The sequence below is a fragment of the Carassius carassius genome, chromosome 44 (genome assembly GCF_963082965.1).
Source record: "Carassius carassius chromosome 44, fCarCar2.1, whole genome shotgun sequence".
NCBI classification, from domain to species: Eukaryota; Metazoa; Chordata; class Actinopteri; order Cypriniformes; family Cyprinidae; genus Carassius; species Carassius carassius.
Genome location: NC_081798.1, coordinates 21,962,661 through 21,989,589, shown reverse-complemented (window position 1 = coordinate 21,989,589; position 26,929 = coordinate 21,962,661). Strand labels below are relative to the sequence as shown.

General features: G+C 35.6%; 1 protein-coding gene across 2 annotated transcripts; it reads left to right on the top strand.

The window, feature by feature from the left end:
• The first annotated feature begins 551 nt into the window (after positions 1 to 551).
• LOC132126757 (4'-phosphopantetheine phosphatase-like) lies at positions 552 to 25,712 on the top strand. 2 transcript variants are annotated; one of them, XM_059538232.1, is made up of 19 exons: positions 552 to 709; positions 1,125 to 1,207; positions 5,795 to 6,003; positions 6,076 to 6,259; positions 6,374 to 6,466; positions 6,581 to 6,734; positions 7,034 to 7,215; positions 7,477 to 7,558; positions 7,637 to 7,737; positions 12,344 to 12,499; positions 17,155 to 17,267; positions 17,468 to 17,555; positions 17,779 to 17,930; positions 18,013 to 18,068; positions 18,467 to 18,516; positions 19,383 to 19,487; positions 19,589 to 19,689; positions 24,748 to 24,816; positions 24,936 to 25,712. In XM_059538232.1, the coding sequence occupies exons 1-19, from the start codon at positions 592 to 594 to the stop codon at positions 25,156 to 25,158; spliced, it is 2,319 nt and encodes a 772-aa protein (XP_059394215.1). In that variant the 5' UTR covers positions 552 to 591; the 3' UTR covers positions 25,159 to 25,712. The 2 variants fall into 2 exon arrangements, with proteins under 2 accessions (XP_059394215.1, XP_059394214.1); XM_059538231.1 differs by having other exon boundaries at positions 1,125 to 1,219.
• Positions 25,713 to 26,929: the final 1,217 nt, after the last annotated feature.

The window sequence follows — 26,929 nt, the reverse complement described above, 5'->3', positions numbered from 1 at the left end:
CTGCAAATGCTCAGTTTATTTGTATCGCGTTTCTTTATTTGGTTGTGTTGTGAGAATTTGCAGCACTTGTGTTGTCATATTATTAATTTGCAGGTGTTTTTTTCTATTTGCAGCGCGTTGAGCTCTCTCGGCCACCGTTTATTTATTTATTTTTATTTATTTATTTAGCTGCAAATTGTCATCATCTAAAAAGTTAAGTTAATAATTAGCAAATGTAAATATATATATATATATATATATATATATATATATATATATATATATATATATATATATATATATAGACTTGGTTTGTGACTCTAGCTGCATCTGCAAATTATTAACTGTTAGTTAACTGTTAGTGATTTTTCAATATTAAATACTGTATTCCCAAATTTAATTCTCAGAAATCTATAAAGCTTATCATTTAATAAAGGTCTTGATGTTGGTGATTTAATTGACTCCGACTGAAAAACTTTTTTTTTTAATATAATAGTTTTAATAAAATAAAATGTTTTATGAATGGGACTTTTACTGTAAAATTTCACCGCAACTCTGAGCTTTGATGGGACATTCACGTTGCGTAGCAGTTTGCAAAACAATCGCAGTAAGATGGCGCTGTCTAGCGGGGCGGATAGAGGATCCCACAGCATGGATAAGAGCATCACACTACCCCCGGATGAAATTTTCCGCAATTTAGAGAACGCCAAGAGGTTCGCTATAGATATAGGTATTATAACATGCAAACTCGTACCCTTGTTTTTTCTCAAACGTAGTAGAGTCACTTGTGGAGTTTGGACGTGTCAGATTTTGTTGGGCAGGGCTGCGTTCAAACCTGTTAGCGCGTGCTGCTAATCTGACAGTTTGTTCAATACATGGGAGGAATAACAACACTACACAACATAATTTATGAAGACTTCGAGGCAGTAAACATCCACTGAATAATCTTCATTAGAGAAATATAGCGGAGCGGAACGAGGACAAGTTTTTTGTAGTACTGGGCTGCAAGTGAAAACATGTCATGTTTTAATAAACCTAAACAATCTGATGTAATATTTTAATAACATAATAGTATTCGTATAAGAGAATGTTAAATGTATATGAACACTGAATAAAGTAACAATTTACCTCATCTTATCTGACAGGTGGCTCTTTGACAAAACTGGCATATTACTCCACTGTCCAGCATAAAGTTGCCAAAGTAAGGTCATTTGATCATTCAGCGAAGGTAAGTGTGCAGGTAAGACCTTTTCTCTTAAAGGGTTAGTTTACCCAGATAGCAAAATTATGTAATTAATAACTTACCCTCATGTTGTTCCAAACACGTAAGACCTCCATTTATATTTGGAACACAGTTTAAGATATTTTAGATTTAGTCCGAGAGCTCTCAGTCCCTCCATTGAAGCTGTGTGTACGGTCTACTGTCCATGTCCAAAAAGGTAAGAAAAACATAATCAAAGTAGTCCATGTGACATCAGAGGGTCAGTTAGAATTTTTTGAAGCATCGAAAATACATTTTGGTCCAAAAATAGCAAAAACAACGACTTTATTCAGCATTGTCTTCTCTTCCGTGTCTGTTGTGTGAGAGAGTTCAAAACAAAGCAGTCTGGATATCCGGTTCGCGAACGAATCATTCAGTTCACCAAATTGAACTGAATCATTTTAAATGGTTCGCATCTCTAATACGAATTAATCCACAAATGATAGGGGTGTAACGGTAAGTGTATTCGTACCGGACCGTTTCGGTACAGGGCTTTCAGTACGGTGCACGTGTGTACCGAATGCAATATTTTGTTTGCGGAACATATACATTTTCGTGTTTCCAAACAAACATATTAAGTGCAGCGCAAATCCCGCCCTGCAACTGATTCTAAGGCTGGTGACACACTGGCTGTGTGGCGTGAGCGTGGCGTTTCTGCTGTTTGTCAGTTGCGTGACACCTGCTTCGCGTTTTCTGTGTCTTTACACACCAGAATGGTGCCTGACGCGGCGCTGACGCGCTGCTGCTACTGTAGGTGACAAAGAGGGAGACCGCCGACAGTCTAGAACAGGATCTTGTCTTCACTACAACAATATCTATAATTCATGTTGAGCATAAATATAAAGCCTACTGATAAAGGACACCGTCAACAGTATTGACTGTGTTTGACAGGTGCAATATGCCAGTGTGTCACCGGCTTAAGGTTTTCAAAAGGCATCACGCGAGGGTGAACATCACTACAACTAGGAAACAAACGATTGTAATTCAAACGCAGTTTCCGTCGGCATTTAAACAGACCTTTGCTCTTAATTCCGATCGGTCCAACACAATAACGAAATCTGAGCAGGTCTAAAAACTGAAACTGTTGATGCTGCACTTTACACTTTGGAAAAGTTATATATATATTTTTTTAAATATGAGCAAGCTGGGATTGGTAATGTTGCACTGTAATCATAGTTATTTTTTTATATTTTTCATTATATTTTATTATATGATATTGGTTTGAGACAGAGTATTTTATTTAGTGGAGAACTTTGCAGCAGTATTTTATTTCTTATTCTTTTTTTATTTTATATATATTTTATTAAAAAGTATTTTAAAAAAGTGTAAACAAATTGTTAAAAAAATGTTTATAGTAATAAACAACCTGCAGTTTAATGTTTGCATTTTTTTCCCTTACTGTCCCGAAAATGAACCGAACCGTGACTTTAAAACCGAGGTACGTACCGAACCGTGATTTTTGCGTACCGTTACACCCCTAACAAATGACTTAAGCTGTTAACTTTTTTTAATGTGGCTGACACTCTCTCTGAGTTCAAACAAACCAATATCCCGGAGTAATGCATGCACTCAAACAGTACACTGACTGAACTGCTGTGAAGAGAGAACTGAAGATGAACACCGAGCCGAGCCAGATAACGAACAAAAGACTGACTCGTTCACGAGTCAAGAACCGGTTGCATTGGTTTTCGGATCACCAGTAGTTCTTTCGGACAGTTCGATTCAATAAACCGGTTGAAGAAAACGGTTCACCGGTTCTTTTGCGCTCGACGTAATGGCGTCATTTGCGATGATTGCCCTTGATTCAAGCCTTCGGTTTACCCGCGCTCATAACACTAGCACAGAATCAGTTCAGAATCAATCACCAAAAGAATCAGTTCGGTTCATGCGCTCTGTGTGTCAGTCTGCTTCGCTGAATCACACATGCGCAGTATCATCAGCTCCTCGATTCTTCTTATCTGGCTCGACTCGGTGTTCAACTTCAGTTTTCTCTTCACAGCAGTTCAGTCAGTGTACTGTTTGAGTGCATGCATCACTCCGGGATATTGGTTTGTTTGAACTCAGAGGGAGTGTCAGCCACATTAAAAAAGTTAACAGCTTAAGTCATTTGTGGATTAATGCGTATTAGAGATGCGAACCGTTTAAAACGATTCAGTTCGATTTGGTGAACTGAATGATTCGTGCGCAAACTGGATATCCAGACTGTTTTTTTTCTAACTCTCTCACACAATAGACACAGAAGAGAAGACAATGCTGAATAAAGTCGTTGTTTTTGCTATTTTTGGACCAAAATGTATTTTCGATGCTTCAAAAAATTCTAACTGAGCCTCTGATGTCACATGGACTACTTTGATGATGTTTTTCTTACCTTTCTGGACATGGACAGTATACCGTACACACAGCTTCAATGGAGGGACTGAGAGCTCTCGGACTAAATCTAAAATATCTTAAACTGTGTTCCAAAGATAAACTAAGGTCTTACGGGTTTGAAACAACATGAGCGTAAGTTATTAATTACATAATTTTGCTATCTGGGTGAACTAACCCTTTAACACCATGATTACACATAACATAAGGGGCCTTTTTTGGAGACAAGGGAGAGAGTGTCAAAAAAATCTAATGAGAAACTCATGTACTTTACAAATTTAAAAAACAAAAACAAAAAACAAATATGATTCCTATTATTCTTGTTTACATTTTCAACTTCCTTTAGTGCATAATGTTGCTTTTTTTTGCGTGAAAAGATCTGCAAAGTTACAAAGCACAAAGTCCATCCAAAAGAGTTTCTGGGCCTGTCCCAATACCTACACTTGCAGTCTTGGCCACTTGAGAATGCATTTACAAAAGAAAAACAAATGCCAATGAAGTGCCATTAAAGGAATACTCCACCCCAAAAGGAAATTTGTGTAATTAATCACTTACCCCCATGTCGTTCCAAACCCGTAAAAGCTTTTTTCGTCTTCAGAGCACAATTTAAAATATTTTGGATATTTTAAACTGGGAAGCTTGAGACTGTCCCATAGACTGCCAAGTAAAATACACTGCCAAGGGCTATAGGTATGAAAAGCATCATCAGAATAGTCCATCTGCCATCAGTAGTTTGTTGTAAGCGTGTTCCATTGATTAATTAAAAGTCCTACACACGCTTGCAGTCTTCACACCCACTTGAACACTTCAGTTAAATACAGGAAATACGTCATGCAAGTATGTATTTCTCAATGGAATATCTCTCAATAAAAAGTAAAAGAGCATAGTGGTCATTAACTGTTATAAACGACGTTAATGGCATATGATCCCAGTCTATCAAGGTATTGCTGGATATATTGCAGTCCTTTTTTGACTGCACAGCATTCTCATGATCATGATAATGGTAATTTTTAAATTTAAAAGCAGCGCCATAGAGGAACTGTTTTGGGTAGGGCTGCACATTAAATCCCATATTGTCATGCGCAGTGTAGTAAAGCCGTTTATTGTGAAGCCCTAGTTTTGGGTTTACCAAAGAACGGTGAAGAGTTCATAAAAAATAGTTTGTGTAAAGAACATATAATAAAAAGGTTTCATGGATGTTGCTTTATATTAAAGGTGCAATAGGTGATTGTCTTCAGAATAGTTTTTTTGTTATGCTGGTTGAAAGTTTCTTCACATCTCTATAGCAATCATTAAAAGGATACTCCACCCCAAAACGACTATTTTGTCATTAATCACTTACCCCCATGTCGTCTCAAACCCGTAAAAGCTTTATCTTCGGAACACAATTTAATTAATGACAAAATGTAAATTTTGGGGTGGAGTATCCCTTTAAGTTAAGTGGTCTAAATGTATTTATCTGTATTTATATATTCTGTGGAAGGCATAGAACCAAGAAATGTACGTCCAATCAAATTGCTCGGTCCGAGCGTTTTTAAATGGCTTTCCTATATGCCTGTCAACATATGTAACTGCACCTCTGCGCACCCTGTTCGCGCAGACAGGATACATCATCAGCGCATTCACGCACGCTGTGCAGACAGAGCGAGAAAGGAAGACAAACATCAACAAGCTGGTCTTCCTTCCTGGTATTGTAGTACTTTTAAAGCTTTAAAAGTGGCGGTTCCCAATTCCAGTCTCTTCGCACATATTTTGCATGTCTTGCTTAGTTAACACACCTGATTTAGATGACCAACTTGTTAGAAGTGAGCTAACGTTACGTGAATGAACTATGATCCGATCGATATGATCCCTACACCGTGTTCATTGCTCCCTACTCCCTAAGCAGGGGTTTACTTCACTTCACTTCGGAACATGGGCTGGAATTGGGAACCGCTGATGTAACCTATTGTAGTAATGTTATGTCTGTTATTCTGGTCTGTGAGCATGCGTTCAGGGGGCGTGGCTTTGAACAGCGATTGCAGGGAGGGTGGGATGTTCGCTTTCAGTGCTATCAGGCTAATGTTAACATTTTCCAAGATCTCCTATTGCACCTTTAAGATTCTTTGCATCAACATTAGTTAAAATTTAAATTATTTAATTATTTAAATATTTAATTGTAGATTTTTTCATGTTACTTCTTTGTAGGAAACAGATGGTGACCCTCTTTATGAGATATCTGTACAGGAAGAGATCACTGCCCGTCTTCACTTTATCAAGTTTGAGAATGCTTACATTGAAACCTGCCTGGATTTCATTAAAGACCACCTGGTCAACACAGAAACCAAAGTCATAAAAGCAACTGGTGGAGGGGCACACAAGTTCAAGGACCTGATAGAAAAGAAGTTAAAGCTAAAGTAAGTGAAATTTTATAGCTTACTGAGAATGATATAGACATTCTTGGAGTTCAAGGATTTTTTTTCTCTTAGAGTGGACAAAGAGGATGAAATGACTTGTCTGATCAAGGGATGCAACTTTGTTCTGAAGAATATCCCTCATGAAGCTTTTGTGTATGCCAAACATGCTGATTCTGAATTTCGGTTCCAAAATACACATCCGGACATCTTCCCTTACCTGCTTATAAATATTGGCTCTGGAGTCTCAATAGTAAAGGTATATCTGTACTTCACTGGATCTAGATGCCTCTGTTGCATTATACTCACAAAACAAAAAAAATCCTGAGTTTGCAGACTTTCTAAAGGGAGCACCCATGTCCTGTTTTTGAAGGTTGAAGCAGAGGACAAATTTGAGCGTATTGGTGGTAGTTCTATAGGTGGTGGTACTTTTTGGGGTCTTGGAGCTTTACTTACAAAAACTAAGGTGCGTCATTATGTGAAGTATTACTAGGAATTTCTACATTTTAGTTTTTTTTCTTTCTTAATTTCACTTAATATATGTTTTTTTTTTATCATCCCTTCTCATTCTCTGTCTTAGAGGTTTGATGAGCTTTTGCAGTTAGCATCCAAAGGACAACACACAAATGTGGATATGCTTGTTAAAGACATCTATGGAGGTGCTTACGGGTCCCTGGGATTAACTGGAGACCTCATTGCAAGTAGCTTTGGGAAATCAGCCACCACAGACAAAGGTAAAGCAGAGAATAAACTAAAGTGGTTTGATTGTAACATGAGGCAGTTTATTGTATGGACTGTTTTCTCACCCAGGAAGAGTCATTTGACCCTTCACCTAGTTTGCAGTGTTATTAATGTGAAATGAAGCCAAAGGTCTTTGGTTTCACACAGGCATAAATGAGGGAAGTGTAACAGAGTTGCAGATGCTACTTTTTAAGGTCTAAAGTAACATCTGCACTGTTTTGCACCATGAATTCAAAGAATAGTTAACATGGCAGATCTCACTTACTTGGGCATTTTGTTGTATATTGCTCAGAGTTCTCCAAAGAAGACATGGCCAAGAGCCTACTGCACATGATAAGCAATGACATTGGACAGCTTGCCTGCCTCTATGCCAAACTGCACAACCTTACCAGGGTCTATTTTGGAGGATTTTTCATTCGAGGACATCCCGTTACCATGCACACCATCACCTATAGCATAAATTTCTTCACAAAGGTGTCCAACCTTTTTTTCTTGATTGTAATTTGTAGAATACTGTATCAATAATGATTACGTGAGTGTTTGATACAATGATTAATATTTTCAAATTGTCAAATATTTATAATTTATCATTGCCACAGGCACTAAATTTCCTATCACCTAATTCTCTTTCTTCATGTATAATACAGTAATAACTTACGTTCTCAGGATATAAATATTATTACATATTGATGTGTTATGTGAGCATTTCGGATAAAGAATTGTGTTTATTTGTAGGGGGAGGTCCAGGCTTTATTTCTAAGACATGAAGGATATCTTGGTGCTATTGGGGCCTTTTTGAAGGGGGCAGAAGAAGACAGTAAGCTATTGCTGTATACTAAATCAAACAGTTATTATTTGCTGCAGTGAGTTTACCCTACTTGTTTCTTTGTGTTAGATCCTAACCAGTACAGCTGGGGAGAGAACTATGCTGGCAGCTCTGGTCTCATGAGTGTATCTCCAGAGCTGAATCCTGTGCAGCGGGCTCGTAGTGGAACGGTAATTTGCACATAAGATAAGACCTCGAGTAAATTTGTTGTTTCAGTGTTTTTTCTTTTTTTGAAAGACTAGATTGTAGTTGGAGTTCAATTTTAAATGCATTATTATATTTATGGATTTGGCCTATTGAGATGCATGCTACTTATCTTTCATGAGCTATTTTATGTTCTCTGTAATGTTCTTATTTCATCTATTTTCTTTTCCTCTTCTCCATTCGTCCATTCATCCATCCATCTTCACTATCTGTACCCTAATATTTTCCCTTCAGTTTCCAGTAAGTACATTTGCATCCAGGCTTTCTTGTGGTTTTCTTTGCATGGTCTTTTCCTTGGGGGGGGGGGGAAATCTCTTTTAGTAATCTCTTTTAGTGGTTTCAAAAGTTTTTTTTTTATCATTATGAAAGTGATGTTGCAATGGCTATAATTCGGTGTGATGCACTTATTTCTCATGAGTGTAAATGGTGCAAATTATCTAGTTGTAGATGAGAACTCACTGTCTGGTATTTTTGACAGTTACTGCTGTGGAAATTTGTCATAAATTTAGCATTTTGATTGCACTATAAGGGCCCCTCTACACAGAATGCGTCGTTGTGTTCCACTGTGCTGCTTTTTGCTTGTTTTCCAATGCAAACATGCAATAAACAGACATCTTTATCTGTTTTTAATTACTTGAAATATCATTGGAAACACGTGAAGGGCAAGTTTGTCATATTTTAATGAGATTATTAGCTACTGTAAAATAATGTAACTAAATCTTTGTTCGCCCGCGTTGTTAAGAGAAGAGCGCATCCACAACAGATCCACATGACTAGCACAGTTAAGTTGGCTTGTGCATTTACACCCTTTTGTGCAATTGTACGTTGTATTGTTTATTTTATGCATATACATCAGATTTTTTATTAATAAAGTGCTTCAGTTTGCTGTTGATCATCTTTAGCACAGCGCTGGCAGCTCAAACAGCAGCTTACAACATTAATAACGATGATTGAAATTGTCATAATATATATATATATAGATATATATAAACAAATATATAAAACATTATAGTGAGAACGCTATTCTAATAAAACATTATGATTTCTTTTGGTTTGGTTTCAGCGCACTGTTGCGGGAAGAGCGTATCCACAACAGAAGTTACACATTCTGATTAGCACGTAACTTAGTTCGAGTTCACGTGTGCATTTGCTCTTTTTGTACATATGTAAGTTGTAATATTATATTTATGTTGTATAAATATCTGAATATATGATGCATTTCCCTATGTTATATAAGATGTCAGCACTTCAGTTTACTGGTGTTCATTCAGCTCTTTAGCTTCAGCACACGCAGCTTGAACAGCAATGCACAACATTAATAATTATAATTGGGAATGTCATAAACATAATATTATAAAGAGAATATTACCGTAATAAAAAAGTTGTGAATTATTTGGGTTTATTTGCCGTGTTTCAGTGCGTTGTGTCCACGACACATCTGACTATTTGGGTTGTAGCGCGGGTGCATTGCAATATTGGAAATAGTCTATTTCTGTTTTAAACCGTGAAGGGGAGCCAGTAGATATCATACAAGCAACGTGCAAACTTTGTGCGAGTCAAACTATGCTGGTGAATGTCTTTCACCATGGTGAATGTAAAAATTAAAAATCTAAAAATTATTAAATTAATATTAATTTAATAATAAAACTAACCTAATAATAATAGCCAGAAAATAAAAGGCCTACATTAATTAAATGCCAAATACTCTTAATAATGATAATATTTAATGATTTTGACAATATCTCTGGCTATAGTCCTTACATGATCGTCTTATTGTCAGGCCCCCCCCCCCGATCCGCTATGTCTATGGCACAAATTTTAAAATATAATTTTTTTTACACGTAAGTAATGTTGTCCAGTAACTCGTTTCAATTATTTAAGCATTATTTTATGTATTTGTAAGGCTGCTTTGTTTGATTTATGTTGAATTATTTAATGCCGTTTAATGGTGAGACTTTTTTGGTAATCAGGCTCTCAAAAACTATGTAAAAATGTGGATTTAGATTTATCAGCCAACATATTGGTTACCAGCTTTCATATTTAAGGAATTATCGGTTATCATTATCAGACAAAATTTTCATATCTTTGCATCCCTAGCCTCAAATAATGTTTGGTTTGGGTGTTAAATAGAGTGCTGCAGAGATTGTGTTTTCGTAGGCCAAAACCCAGAAAGAGCATTTAGGACTTCTGGTTCCATGGTCCCGAAGTCACCAGGAGTTTTTGGAATGGATTTTTGGTTAAATGCCTGAAATAATATTAGGGATGCACCATGGGTAAGTAAAACTCTAATTTACATTTTTGGGTGAAGTTACCCTTTAAGACCAGCCATGCTGCTGCGTTCTGAATCATCTATAGTGGTTTGATTGTACATGTTCGGACATGTTGCCAGAAAGTTGTTTAGCAGCATTCTGTTGAAAAGGGCCTGAACTTCCTGACACCGTGCAACGCAAACCTGCATGACTGTACGGTCTCTACAATGTGGTCTTTAAAAGGTCAGATGATCATCAAAGAATACCTCAAGACTTCTGACTGAATTTGATGGGATTATTGAGATAAACGTAGCCCAGCTGTTTGGTGAAATTAAGCTATACAACCAAAGTGTCAGGGATAATAAAAAAGTTCTGTCTTTGTTCAGTTAATTTTGTGGAAATAAGAAGTTTTGGCAGAGTGGACCATAACAGAAAAAAAATGAAAACAGAGACTGATACAAAAACAGGTCAGCTGGATCTTTTGATTTGCATCATTTTCGCTCTGCAGCCCTGAGTTTGGACCGGTGTTCATGGAGAACATGTAAGAAGTTGAAATTAAAATTAATAAATGATCAGAAATGTGTTTTGCCAAAACGTTTTCTGTGATCCAGCTGGATGTGTAAGTGAGGCTGAGCTGGTTGCCTGATTTTTTTGGATGAGTTTTCCTATCAGTTGAACTGATATATTAATATTGCAAAACAATCTAATTCATCCACGCACATGCTAGTATGTTTCAACACAAATAAAACTTTTATAATTCATAGTAGATGTTACTTATGTACTGTATATTACGCCATAGAATAAAACAAACAAACAAAAAATATCCTGAGCTTGTATTTACCATTAATATTATTTAGGGATGCACGATCATGATTTTTGGCCGATTCCTATACCGATTTTTTTTTACAAGCAAACTGGCCGATTCGGATACCGATTTTAGTTTTTTTTTTTTTTGTATCTTTAAGCAACAAGCAAGAAAGAAGGAAAGTGTGCAAACAAGATGTTTATTTGGTATGTTTATTAGGCCAAACTGGCTTTTGGCTGTTGAAAACAATAACCGTAACCATCTGAAATTAACAGCAGTAACTGCACAGTAAGTAGCCTACATTCAGTACTAACATAGATGGTACAGACATCAGCATTTAGCTTTTGTTTTTGAATTGGGTTGAAACTACATAGAACTGGCCTTAAATTAAAAGATTAACTGTAACCATGTGAAATTAAATGCAATAACTGCATAGTTCTACAATCCAAACACCACAATCAACACACATTCAGATGTGTAAAGATGTTTCTTAATCAGCATTCAGTATTTTAGTTTTTAAATTTGTTTTTAAATTTATTAAAAATAAATAACTATTGTCTCAAGTTAAAAAATATAGATGTGAATCATTACCCTAAAATTTTTTAATTGGATGAAACACTTTTTTTCAGTGTGCTACATCAGGTGATTTTAAAATCAAGTCGATAAAATTTTAAGGTAAAATAAAAATAATCATCCTATACAGAACTGATGTTTACTTCTGGCTTTTCAAACATGCATGCAAGTTCTACTTACAAAAAAAAAACATTTTAGTTTTGTCACAGTTTAGTCCGTTTCGTTTCTCATCCAACACGCGAGAAGTTGAGCTGAACATCCCTTCACTGTCTCTGCTTGTGCAGGGCACGGACGGGTACAGTACGCTTGTGCAGCTTCAGTGCATGCAGGAAAGGCGCTTATTTGTGAGCTGGTAGTATGTGCACGCGGGCGAACTTCCGGAACAATCGGCCAAAAGAAGACCAAAAACCGGCCGGTTCCGATTTATGACCGGTCAACGAATCCAGTCAGAGTTGTATTAAAAATTGTCCTGGCTATCCCAAGCTTTATCATTGCAGTCAGTGGGTGTTGCAGTTGAACAGTCCACAAGTCGTCAATGTACGTGCATTCATAATAAAACATGCTGCAGGCTGCTCTGGGGCATGAATAAAGTCCCACTAAAGCAAATACATGTGTTTTTGTAAGAAAAATATCCATATTTCAAATGTAATAAACACTTTTCCCTTCACTTCCGTCAAGGAATCCAAGGTAATGATAACTTCTGGGTTCGCCTACAAAAATGTAACTCTTCAGCATATAGGAAAATAATTTCTATAGGAAAGAATGAATATTTCTATCCTGAGTGAACCCTTAAGTAAGATGTGTATGCCGGTTTTATTTTTTGAACCTTTTCTTGGTATATTCCAATGTCTGCTGCGGAATTATAGCCTTTCCTGTGTCAGTGAATGTACAAATTGCCATTGAATGCATTGTGGGTACGTACTTCTCTTTTTTCATTGTCTCCAGTTTGACATGTTGGAGATGGACCGTCTGGAAAGGCAGCTAGTCAACCTCCCCTTGCTGCAGGATCCGACCTCTTATATTCCAGACACTGTGGACCTGACCGAGGATGTGTTGGCTCGGGAGTACTGGCTCTACTGCTTTGAGGAGGCATTGGATGGGGTAAGTCCTCCAGGCTTTGTATATTTGTCTTTCATTTTGCGACTTTCTATTAACTTGCTATGCTAACCTTTTAGAAAATAAATATGTAATCTCACAACTCCGCATAAAGGGCGGTCAACTTTGTGGCTAAAGAAGTGTTCACACTGTACTTTTCATCCATTGACTTCCATTCTTGTGCATGCAAATGCATCAGACTGAAAATGCAAAACCTATGTGAAAAGTTTTGTTTTTCGCTGCATTCCAAAGTACATGCTTGGTGAAATCTCACCTGCGAATTCACATCAGATGAAACCATGTGACTTTGTAGCTGAATTAAAAGAACATAAATTAAAAACTGCAGCACTGTAGGATACTGGAGTAGAGTGTATGTTTTTACATTTTAGATGTATTATTATGTGTGTTGTGTTGAATTAAAGTTGTTAAAAAAACGCTGCAGAGCATAATGTCATATAACGACCGAAGCAGCATTCAAGTCTAATGTGATCATGGCTTTATTCTTAGCAACAACCACCCAATGCGAGTTGAATTTCTGTTCAAATGTAGAAACAAGACAGAAATAACTTTCTGGTCAGGTATATGTTGATATGTAGGTGTTTTGGTGTCACTAACCTGGCAAAATTTGTAAAAGTAATTATTACTTTAAAGCTGCAGTCCGGTTTATAAAAACGTATATTTTGGTAAAAACTATGCAAAATCAATATTTGAGCAAGTACATAACCAGCCAGTGTTCAAAACTGTTGCCTTACTTTAGCCCGACTCACAATGGTGTGCTTATAATAATGTTTTGTAATTTGTGTGGTACTGGTAGTAGCTTGCGGAAATTCGAGCATGCTGCCAAATCATTACATCACATCTGTAAACATAAAGAAGTTGTCCTAGCTGATTCTAGCAATATCACATGCGAGTAGGACTTGGCAATATTGCCTAAAAAATATCCCAGATTTACGATTTAAATAGATTTTTCTCCCCCCTACTTAAAATCATTATTCAGATGACAAAGAAACTGTTCAAAACAAGTTTTAATATAATTCTTTATCATTTATCAGTCAAATTTATAACTGAGACAAGATGATAAAAAAAAACAGCAGTATTACGTTAATGCTGGAAAGACCTAAAGGATTTTTTTTTTATATATATACTAGCCCATCATACATCTAACCATCCAAGTGCACACTCGCCGTTAAGAGCTGTTAAGATTAAAAGTGCCAACTTCGCAGTGAGTGTGTGTCATGGACGTAGGACAGAGCTAGTGTAAATATATTTTCTAGACTATATTTCCCTCTTGTAATGCCGCTGGTTTAGGTTATTTATTTTTTATTATTATTATTTTAAATTTAAATTATTTGTAAATGGAGCAGACACTGTCAAACGTTGTCTACACTGGACGCGAGAATTGTTGTGCCGCACCCCGCTGCGCTAAAAGTCTAAACTTGATGACACAACACAAGTTGCAAATCATCTGAACGTAGTGTCAGTAAATTTCGTCATTAAATAGAACGAGGCATCAGTTTACTGATGGGGATTGTCACATCTTCTTATGTATTTCAGAGCCTATTAAATGTTAAAATCAATGGGCTTCAGTTATACTGTAATGTTGAATGGCTATAATTAAAGGCAGGGTAGGTAAAAAATTTATAAACAACTTTCTTCCAAATTTGTTTAAACTTTCTATATATATCAATGCATAATTAAAATGTAAGTACTCTGATAAAAAGAGTATAAAAATCGAGTGACTCTAGACCGTTTAATCTGTATTAAACACAGCTCATTATTTCCATTCGGGACGAAACCTAGGATTGGGTTAGGCGACTGTCACTCTCTCGCAACCATGGCAACCACACTTTTGCCACACATGACCTGCCCACTTGCGCGCGCACGTTTGATTTGAGGAATTCAAGAGGCACGGATCCTAGGAATACCAAAACAATGGCAGAGAAACAGCAAGCAAAATTCACAGTACCGGCCTATTACATTTTTACATTACATTTATTCATTTAGCTGACGCTTTTATCCAAAGCGACTTACAATTGCTATATATGTCAGAGATCGCACGCCTCTGGAGCAACTAGGTGTTAAGTGTCTTGCTCAGGGACACATTGGTGTCTCACAGTGGATTCGAACCCGGGTCTCTCACACCAAAGGCATGTGTCTTATCCACTGCGCCAACACCACCCCTATGCAGTTAGTGAAGGCAAACCAGGCAAAAAAAGGAAGACAGTAACAGTACAAGAAAAGGCAATGAACAAAACGTCTTTAGATAAACAAAGAAATAAAATGCGAGTTAATATCGGCGTGGCTTTCCAGCGATGGCGAGAACTGAGGGAACTCAAGGGGCTGAAAAGGGACTCCTTGATGGCTTTATTTCTGCTGGACAGGTAAATCTTTCTTTTTGTATTTTGATCATACATATTTTTTTGTTTATTTTTTCATGAAGCATGTGTCATTAGCACACGTAGCTGCGTAATATAGCTAACATAACACGATAAATAATCTATAGGAGCCCAGAAGGGAGGGGGTGGAGTGAATGGAAATAATGAGCTGTCTTTAAAACAGTCGTGAGAGGTCTACAGACACTCGATTTTTATACTTTCTTTTTCAGAGTACTTACATTTTAATTATGTATTGATATATAAATAAAGTTTAAACAAATTTGGAAAAAAAGTTTTTTATACATTTTTTACCTACCCTGCCTTTAATAGGGAAAATTGAGGGACTAGTTAAAAACATTGCAAATATGTTTAATTATTGTAGTAGTAATAACTGGTTGTTTTTGCAAAAAGAGTTTTATGGCCGGTAAAAAAAATTTTTGGTCTGTAAATTTGATCATGTCACCGGCCATTGGCAGGTGTGACAAAAAGTTAGTTTTAGGCCCTGTGAGTATCGTATCGGCCTGAGTGATGAGTTGGACAACTCTACTACACAGTTACCTTGTTTATTTTCTTCAAGTTTATTTACAAAGTCGTTAAGTGTATGATGCCTGGTGTTTTACAAATCTGTTCACATTTTAAAAGTCGTGTAGTGTATTCCAGCCTTAGGTTTTTTCCTGGACAGATATGACCGGTTTCTTGAATGGATGACATGCCTCTTTCATCTTTGGGCATAAACTATAGTTATGTTTAGATTTTGTCATCTTAAAGATGTGAAAATAAGTTATTAAGTGACAACCATCAGTTTATATTTAAAGTCTGTTTATGAAGTATTTATATGTGCGTTCAATGTGGAAGAGCTTAAAGAGAGCACACTGAGCTAATTGAAGCAGCAACAATTTTTAATTAATTTCTTGTAACATTTATTAAAATGACAAGATTTTGCTAAATAAATAATCTAGGTCATTTATTAAGTTCATACATATTTTAGTATATAAAAACTATTATAAACAGTATCTATGAAATTATTACTTTTACTTCAGTCACACTGAAGCTGTGTGATTTTCATGGTAGTGCAACCTTTAACAGGGTGTCCGTGGGATCTTAATCTTTTCATTATGTATATTTGTCCAAATAGTGGGGTTCTGTGTGGTTTAAACAAGTCGTCTGTTACGGTGCACACTGACTGACTGCACTTCTGCGTAATAGCACAAGATTTGTTACTTGATCCTGCTCTTGCTGAAAATCTGATTCTGACCATTACCATCCGCTTTCATGATTTTTGTGTCTGGTCCGGCTAATATTGTATATAATTTTTCATGCATCAGGGAGCTGCTATCAATATATGGGGTATTTAAATCACTTTGAAATTAGCACTTGCACTGTCACAGTTTAATTTTACTTTCGATATCGTGATCGCACGCACTGTGTGAAGGGAGCACATCTTATGAGCTCAGAATCTGTTAAGGAGCAAATCCTCCAACTTCTTGTCAAGTCATCTCTCCTTACTCTCAACCCATGATCAAATCTGACTCGTGCAGCTTGTGTTGGATGCAGGGTTGTTTTTTCCATGGAATCTGGCTGCTTTTTAACTGTTGCCATGGGTTGCTTTTCCCCAGTGGGTTAAAAGTTTGAAATATTGCATAAATTACATTTGACTGAAATGCTTTTACTCAAACATTTTGCATTCTACCTGTAATAAAACTGGAAGCCTATCTTTGTGTGGTATTAAAATTTGTTTGATCTGAAACATTCAAGTGTGACAAATATGCAAAACAAATAATAATAAAAAAAACATAAAATAGCGAATCCATTTTTTATTTTTGGCTATCCATAAAAATTTGTATTACGCTATCATGTTTATTTTTTTCAATCCAGAAATAAGAAATAACTTTGTATCTATAAGGCAGAAAGTAATATAAAGTAATAATAAATAAAAGTAAATGAATAAATAAAAATAATGGAGCAGTGGCCAAATCAGTCAGCAGGACAAATCAGTGAGTATTGTTTTTGTTTTTTTTATACTGACTGCAGGGCTTTAGGCTGTGCACGTCAATGCTGTTTATGTTCAGGTCCAGTAGGGTTCGAAAATAAATGCCATCAGGTTCAGACTTGGATCTACCCTCGCTGCTGCATTCTGGATCAACTGCAGAGGCCTGACAGTACTTGCAGTATATGCAGTACATGCATGTTAAATGTCAATGCTTCTATTCTAAGATTTTTCCACAACAAAACTAAGAGAAATAAAGAAATCATGAATGTTCATGAACTCATTTTGTTTTTCAACAGGTGGTGAAGCGAGCCATAGCTAGCCAGAAAGACCAACCAAAAGCTGTGGAAAGAGCAGAGAAGTTTCGCCAGAAATATCGTCATAAACTCCAGACTCTTCGGCACCAGCCTTTGTAAGAGCTACCATGAACCTTCAGTCTTAAGGATTCATTCTTCAGCTTGGACTGATATATCTGTTGCTTAATATTCATCAAAATCTAAGTAGATATTAGGATGTTTTATGAGTTAGTCAGTCTTGTAGTGTGTGTGCTTGAGTGTTGCTGTATGAGTGTTTCTCTCTTCTAATGTAGCTTGCCTCTCCTCTCACCTCTAGTGCTTATGGATCCCTCACCGTCAGAAGTCTTTTAGACACAAGAGAACACTGTTTAAACGAGTTCAACTTTCCTGACCCCTACTCTAAGGTTTACAATGAATCTTGAATCATCCTTCATCATCAGTTCATCAGTTCCCCATAGTCTAAGATTAAAAACTTAAAAAAAAAAAAAAAAACAGTTTTTTCTTTTTTTAATTAGATTATTTTAGATTCTATCTCTATGCATCTGTGTGTCTATTTTCAAGTGGTTAAACCATGTTATTGGCTGATCGAGTTTATCAGACTCCATCTGAATCTCTGTTTGTCTGCAGGTTAAGCAGAAGGAGAATGACATGGCCCTGAAATACTATCTGAAAGTAGTGAAGTCTGTAGAGGAGCTGAGCTGGGAACAGAGACAGTTCACTTTGGTCAAAGGCCTCCTGGCTGGCAACGTTTTTGACTGGGGAGCCAAAGCTGTGTCAGAGTGAGTGTATGCTATACTTTTATAATAATTTTTTGTTTTTCACACACATTGGGTTTATTCTTACCTTTAATTGTTCTTTTAGCGTGCTTGAATCAGATCCAGAGTTTGGGTTTGAACAAGCAAAACTGCAATTACAAGGTATGAAAACTTATTTTAAACTATTAAAAATAATATAATACAAATAATAATTAGTGCTGTCAAATGATTAATCGCGATTAATTGCATTCAAAATAAAAGTTTTTTTTATTATGTATATATAAATACATACACATACAGAATTTATTTCATAATTATTTACATATGTTTACATAATAAATATATTTAAAATATAAACATAAGTTTTTTCTTAAATATATACATGCATGTGTGTGCATTTTTATATACGTACACATAATAAATATACGCAGTACACATATATTATGTAAACAATAATTTTTTATTTGGATGCGATCAATCATTTGACAGTACTATAATATATTCTTTGTTCTGTCTATATTTCTTTCTATATCTAATCTATATACATTTCTTATTACCAGAGAGGCCATGGCTTGTGGATGCCTACAACCAGTGGATTGAGAGACTGAAGGTCAGATCTTAATTCGACAGTCTTTAACAGGCCTCTCAAGTGCTATATTAATATAATATTAAACAAAAACACGTCCAAACTATATATATTTTGTGCATATATTTTGATAATAACAATAATAATACCTTGATAATGTGTTAAAATAAAAATGACACTGCTGACAGACTTTTTCAGTTTTGATGTATGAGAAAGGGAGAGTGAAAAAACAGGATTAATTTTATTTATTTATTTTTAAAATGTACTTTTAATTGTAGATATAGAGGAATTATGGAGGAATTAAAAACAAAACATCAGATATCTGCATTAATTTATGCCAAAACTAAAAGTTCCAAAAATCCAGTTCACTAAAAGGTAATCAGTAAAACCAATGTCATTATTTTTCTACTTAACCTTCAGTATTTGAACGATGGTTAGGGCAAATTTATGTGAACAAATGTTTTGTCCAAGATCTTTTTAGGTGCACATAAATATGTGTTTTATATTAGCCATTATTAGTAAATATACCAGTTGTATGGGTTGAATACTTTTTCTTATGACTCTATGTTTTTATAGACTGTGATAATGTGCTGCTTTGCAGTATATTTATTTACTTATGTTAACAAAACAATTTGCTTGTTGAAAACTGGGTAGGACACAGTGACAGCAACTGGCTTGGAATTTGAATGTGGAGTAATTTTTAAACTTACATGTTGCATCAATGTCTACCCCGGCCTGTTTTTAAACATTACAGAAAACATATATTTTGCATCTGTTTCAGGACATTGTGCCTACCAAGAATTTAATATTTTTGTCTGAAAGCATGTTAAACAATCTACAAAGTCTTCCTGGTCCTGATTGAAGGTGTACCTACTGGTTTTCTTTTACAGGGTCCTCCTCATAAATGTGCATTATTTTTCGTAGATAATAGTGGAATAGACATTATTCTTGGGGTTTTCCCTTTCATTAGAGAACTTCTCATCAGAGGCACAGAGGTAAGTCAACAACAATTCACAATTATTAAAAAATCGAATTATTGAGTTTTTTATAGTGTTCTCGCATTTTTAGTTACATATGTGATTATGCTGGCTTTAAGGTTGTTCTTGCCAGTAACTCAGGCCCTGCCCTCAATGACGTCACTAACAGTGAGCTGCAGATCCTAACAGAGAGAATAGCTGCCATGGACCCTGTCATTCAGTGAGTGCTCATCCTCTTTACCAGGGTTGAAATTAAATTATGTAGTCTCTTGGGGTTAGGAATCGAAAATCAATTACAATTACAGAATTGGATTCTTAAGGTCAAGAATCTGAACATTATTGTAAAATTAAACTTTCAGTTCCACCTATCAATTCATGTGTGCACATCTTTTTTAAGGTGGTGGAAACGGGCTGTTAAAAATAATTTTTCTTTGAATAATTTGTTCAAGAGATTAATTCAAAACCTTCATTAAAAAAGTCTAAATTTATCCAGAAGCATGTCGTTCTATTTTGCACACAAACGGCTCTTAATTGAATCCAGTTTTTATGTAGCCGGCTGATTTCGGTTCATGGTATTCAGCAGCAATTACATTTTTGGCGAAAAGAGACACATAATAAATGTTTGATATCTAAATGTTTGACTTTTTTTTCTTTTAACCACATTGGAATCGAAATCAATAAGCAGAATCGGATTTGGAATCGATAAAATTCAAACAATAGCCAACCCCTAGTCTTGCGTAGCCAGACCTTTAGACTAAAGGTCTGGAATTCATGGCAGCTTTCATTAGCTGCATTTCCATTATCGGGCCAGTGCGAGGGAGGGCTTCAAACGGGCCGGGCAGGACCAATAGCCTTGGGCCAGTAGCACCAAGGCCAGAATAGTGCAGGGTTTCCACTGTCGAGCCTGAAGCTCCGCTGCGCTTCATGTAAACCCGCCCTTTACATGCCTCTTAGGAACAACATCACGCGACAGTGTTCCTGAAACCAACAATTGAGAAGTTATCAGAAAACTAAGAAATAAGTCACTGGAACTAGCGCGATCACAAAACGAATATGATAAAAACATCCGTTTGTTTGCATGCTTTGTTAAATATTCAAATTCAAAAGCACCGATGTTTTACTATAGAATAAGTGATACATTGATCATAATGAATTAATTTATCAGGACTCAAAATTAATCACACAGAAATAAATGTATTTCTATTTTATTGATTTATTTTTAACGCTTATGAAAATAGCCTGCTTATTCAGTCAAGTCTGTTTGTTTATTTATAGCCACAGTAGCCTATACCTCACATTTAGAATGAATGATAATATCCTATTTTTATAAAAGCTCCCGAATAAAAAACATTATTATATTTTTATGACAGACTACGTGGAGCTAAACTCTCGAGATGAAATTTATGACAGATAATATAAGTTACTAAATAAATACATGATTGTGATGTCTGATTTTTTTAAACGGTCACATTTACAATGTTTACTGTGGTAATGTTAATATCTAGCGTACATAGTCTTTTACATACCTTATAAATATATATGATTATAATCCATATCGGATCAAATTATTTCAAACACACGCTTCTGACTGAAAGTGAGTTTTGAGCTCAACTTATTTAAAAAAGTTTTTAATGCTGGTGTTATAGCTGTTAGCTTTCTAAAATGATCCGCAGCTCAGACTCTCTATTTTTATAAAAGCTCCTGAACAAAAAATTATTATATTATTTATATTTATTAAATTATTATATTTTGATGACATATGCTACGCGGAGCTAAACTCTCGTGTAGGGATATGCCGGTATCTAATTTTCCTGTTGCGGTTAATTGATAATGCTTTTATCACGGTATACGGTATTATCACGGTATTGAAATTTTGTTTTGAAAAAGTGGTCATAATACAGTATAACAGGTTAAATAACTTTTTTTCTTATAACAAAAATAACTAAACATTTAAAACAAAGCAATACAGAAAAACATATAAAAGTTAAATGTTTTAGACATTAAAGTGCAAAAAAACTATAAAGACCAATAGGTATCACTTTACAGTAAGACCTCATTAGTTAACCTTAGTTAATGCATTAACATTCAAGGCAAGGCAAGTTTATTTATAGCACATTTCGTACACAATGGTAATTTAAAAAGAAATTTAAAAAAAAGTCATGAAGAAAAATAATCACAAAAATAAAAAGCAATTTAAGAACTTGAAAATGAAAATGATTTAAAAATTGACTTAAAATGAATTTAAGATAGAAAATGATTTTACATAAAATACAGTGCAATACATAAAATATAGTGTAATCAGTTGGGACATCACATAGTGCTCATTCAATAAATGCACAGCTAAACAATGAGCAATAGCTACATTTGCTATAGATGTTATTAATCTTTGTTAAAAAATACAAGTCTTAGTTCATGTTAGCTCGTTAAATAACACAGTTGCAACTTTCAATTTTAACAATGTGTTATTAAATATTGGAATACCTAAGATTAATGAATGTTCAGAATAATTTTTTCATTGGCAGTTTGTTAACTAATGAAGCCATAATGTAAAGTGAATCAACAATAAAAGATCAAAACACTTAAAAAAAAATATCTAGGGCATTTGTAGTCCAGATAAAAAAATAATAATAATGAATGTTTGAAGATAAATAGCCTATTAAGTCTAAATATTTCAGTAGTTGGCTCTGTAATAAACACCATAGGGAAAACACAAATCTGAATTGGTTATTAAAGATAATTTTTTATGTTTACAGGGTAAGGGCTGCATTTAGCACCATCTGCTGTCAGAGAGTGAATGTGCTTTCATTCAGCGTGTCTCTCACATGTTCCTCCATGTGCTTCTTATGCGCGCTTGTTCACATCAGAACGCATGCACTCTTTCAAGCAGCATACAGCGGTGTTGTGCATTTTAAGCAGCTGATGGGAGTAATATTCATAAAATGCATTCCAAATTCTAAATAATTTGTAATGTATATTTATTCACGGTATTTAGAAAGTGCCCACGATAACAATATCGTGCGTATTAATCACCGCAATATATCGCATTACCGAATACCGGCACAAGTCTACTCTCGAGACAAGACTTATGACAGATAAAATGTTACTAAATAAATACAAAATTGTAATTGAGAATAAGAAGCTGACGTCTGATTTCTCCAAGTGGTTGCATTTCCCTTCTTTACTGTGGTAATGTTAATGTTTAGTGTGCATAGTCTTTTACATCGCTTATAAATATTTCTGCCTTGTATGGTGATCATAATCCACATCGGATCAAGTTATTTCAAACACTCGCTGCTGACTAAGAGTGAGTTTTGAGCTCAACTTATTTTAAAAAAAGTCTTTAATACTGGTGCTATAGCTGTTATCTTTCTGAAATGATCTGCAGCGCTGAGCTCTCAAGACGTGGAGAAATTCCACCTTTGTTCATGACCACAACTCTAACCCCAGCTGGCCGGCTTTGGCCCAAGGTTTTCATCGAGGCACGATCAAGCCCCGGAAGTGACAGTGGAAACGTCTGACGTCTGAAGCTGAGACCACCCAAACCCTAGTAGTCTCTCACCTATGTAGTATGTAAATATGAGTATAGATGATGTCACATGACAACAGCAGCCTTTGTGCACATGTATGAAAGGATATTCTGGACCATTTTCAAAAGGCATTGCAAATTGTATTTTCACTTGTGTTTCAATTGTGTTTTCCATACATGGACGCATAAATTGCGACATACTGTAATCCAAATGCAATTGCAAATCTCGATGAAGCTGCAAATCATTTAATATTAGTCAACTTTAACGACACGTTTTACGATAGAAAATGACTGACAGATGTTTACAGTGATGCAAACTACTCAATTTCTTTTTCTCAATTATGGCCATTTTGAGAGGGAGAGGGAGAGGGAGAAGGAGAGAGAGAGAGAGAGAGAGAGAGAGAGAGAGAGAGAGAGAGAGAGATGTGTAAATGGCCTGCTTCTGTCTCTCTCTTTACAAACAATGAAGTAGGGCTGTGTATTGCCAAGAATCTGGAGTTGCAATACGATATATTGCGGTACACTGTGATACTGTAAGCAAGGCGATGTATTGGGATATTTCTTATTTTAGGAATAGTATAAATTGTAAGGAAAGCTGTCATTTAAGAACACCACCATATGCAAACATTAGCAATAAATAAATAAACAAAAATTGTTAAACCAGAACACAGTGGGATCTGCATTTGCAATAATAAGTCCCTGTAACATTCAACGTTATTGAACAACTTTTTGTGCAGTATGAGTAAAGGGGGAAAAATTAAAGTGCTTGCAGGATCCTTTAGTTAAATGTATAATATGTATAAAATGTATTTTATAAAAAGACCAAATATAGTTTTAGACCCGGCTTTAATGTTTCACAGTTTAACTTTACAATTGTGACATACTATGTCATAAAAATTTTATCTGAGCAAAAGAATTACATTTGCTTAAAATCAATGAAAAATAAAGTGCTAACAGGATTCCTGAATGAAACGAAACATACAGATGTTGAACCTTTCCACTTTTTCAGTTTGTATTTATGGAATCGCTGAAACCGCGACACGAGCACCGCACCAAAACGCCCCCCAAAATGAAAGAAAGCTGCAGCCGTGGGGCGTCCCTCCCATCTATGGCTGCACCCTGCGTGAGCCTCTTCACACGGATCATGGCTGGCGCCAACAGAGGTGGCGCCAGCGCCACAGTTCCGCATTGGACTTTACCACAAAAGCCCAAATGACGGCACACTTCAGCTTTGTACACTTGACACATGAACTGGGACAAATCTTTCACCCTCCATTACTAGCAGCGAACTACATTAAAGCTGTGGTTTAGTGGTGGGCTCTAATGCTAGTATTTCCTGTCACTCAGGATTTGTTTAGAGATTAATAAACTCTAAACGAAACAACTGGCATGAATCTTTTTATGTATTTATTTATTTATTTTTTAAATATTGATTTTATGTTTTTGAGAATCGGTACATTATCGGCAAACCAAATATCGCGATACCCACGTGTATCGATATTTTCTCATAACCCTACAATGAAGCTAAGTTTAGTTAGAAAATGAAATAGGGCTATTGTTTTTTTGCTGTATAATGCGTAAAAAAATGAAAAATGAAAAATTGCACATGTCAAAAAGGTTGCCGACCCCTGCAATAGAATGTTATGTATCAAATATGATACAGTAGGCTTTAAAGGGTTAGAGCTTTTAAAGAGGTTTCTTTGAAAAATTAATGTTGTGAACCAATACACAATTCTATGTTCTCTTTTTCAGCACTGCACTCAAAGAGGACAGACTTGCTTTGGTGCAGAATGGTTCTAGTTCTCCTTGTTTAGACCTGAGGTATAATGTTTTTCATCTTTATTTGTATTTTCATTTATTGGAGTGAAACAGAGAGCCAATGTAATGGGAGTTCCCTCTGCTTTAAACCATGGTCTCTCTCTTTGTTATTCATTCTTCAGTCGCTTGGACAAAGTCCTGGCCACAGTCGTTAGGGAGCGTGGCACAGATCTGGTGATCATTGAAGGAATGGGTCGGGCCATCCACACCAACTACTACGCCATGCTCAGCTGTGAGAGCCTTAAACTAGCCGTCATAAAGAACTCCTGGCTGGCTGAGCGTCTTGGAGGCAAGATCTTCAGTGTAGTCTTCAAATACGAGGTCCCTTCCAAAGCCCAAGGGTAACATTAGGGAAATTAAGAGCTAAAATGGCTAGTGCTGAAAGAAAATAGCAGTACCAAGGGACCTTAGTGCTTTTTCCTGAGATTGACATAATGATTGTATTTGGGGTTTTCTTTTGCTATTGCTTTTTTTTTATCAATAAGGGTGCAGTCGTGTGTGCCTGCTCTGAAATTGAATGTGCACGTCTGATGTAGCCTCTCTCATAACAATTGGATGACAACTGTAGGGGCTTTTTGTTTTGATGAGCTTGAATTTTATTGTTCTCAGGCCAGGTTTGGTTGCTGATGGATACTCTGTTGCATTCAGGATGGATTGCAATGACAAATATAACATGTATGAACAGTTTTCAAATTGAATTAGTCCTAGTAATGAGGTCTTATACTTTTCTCCTGCTGGATTTAACAGTATATTTAAATGTATAAATGTCTGTTTATTGAATGTTTTTTTCCTTTGAAACATTGAAAACATAGCAGATTTTTTTTCTCATTTAGTCTTTTTAAAAGAGCATATTTTGTGTATCTCCATTTTTTGATAAAAGATTAATTTTTGCTTTCAAATTAAGCTGGTTTGTTTCTAATTTCACTCACTGCGTTTGTTACTGCCATACTGAATCATATCTCATCCAGCTGGCATTGTCTTTTAATGACTAGCACCTCTGTTCCCATGACAACATTTCTTAGTGACAATGATTTTGTGTTCTTTTAACACATTATCAATGGCGACCCAACAGAAGTGAATAACAAGCTTCTTGAACAAAGTAGAATACTTGGCCTTTGAGTAAGAGTTTATGGGTTATAGTTTTTGTTCTTTGTTTTTTTTTTTTTTTTTTGTATGGCCCCTGTTCAGATGTCACAAAAGTGGTGTAACTTCTGGGACAGTTTTTATAATGGGTTATGCAACCGTTAACACTAGATGTCAGTATTGTATTATAATTAGTCCAAAACAGTTACCTTTCTTGCTAAAGGCAGATTTTATTGTGATTTATATATATATCACTTTCTGCCATCTGTGGAAATCTTTGTAATCTAAAACCCATTTCAGTGTTCTGCAGCACAGCATTGCCTCACTATCACAGCTCTTTCTGATTGAGAAGCGTGACAATTTGTGTGAGTGTTTCCGTGAATAAGAAAAATCTCAAATGTTTGAGACAATGTATAAAACAGTGATTAGTTTTGGAGAACTGAACTTTAAGGCACAGTATTTCAGGGCTCTCTTATAGAGTAAGAAGCACGTTAATTGCTTTTTTTCTCATTCTGATTGATTGGTTGGTTCTCTCCATGTATCTTGTGTGTTTGTATTGCGTGCATGTGTTTGTGTGGTCCAAAAATAACTAAATGTTCATACAGATTGACAGGATATGTATTTTCAGTATTTTAAACAGTGTATACAACATCATTCTGAAAGGTTTTAGACATGGTTTAGAATATTTACCTGCAGGAGTCATTCATTTGGGCGGTAGATTTGAAATATGCTTATCACAGAGAAAACAAGGATCTCTCTCAGACTAGCTGATTGTACAGTACTCATTTATTATTTGGCCAAACATACTTTACTAATGCATTAACTCTGTGAAATTTTGTAAAATCAGTTGTACATATAACGTAAACTTGTACATAGAATGTACTGTTTATTTGCGTATCTTGATGCATTCTCGAGATTTTAGGGGAAAAAAATATGCTCACTTGACAATCATATATAATTATATGTCAAATATATTTTACAATGTCTTCACTCAGCTCGTGTGTCTTTTATTTCTTAATTTGTATTACTTTTA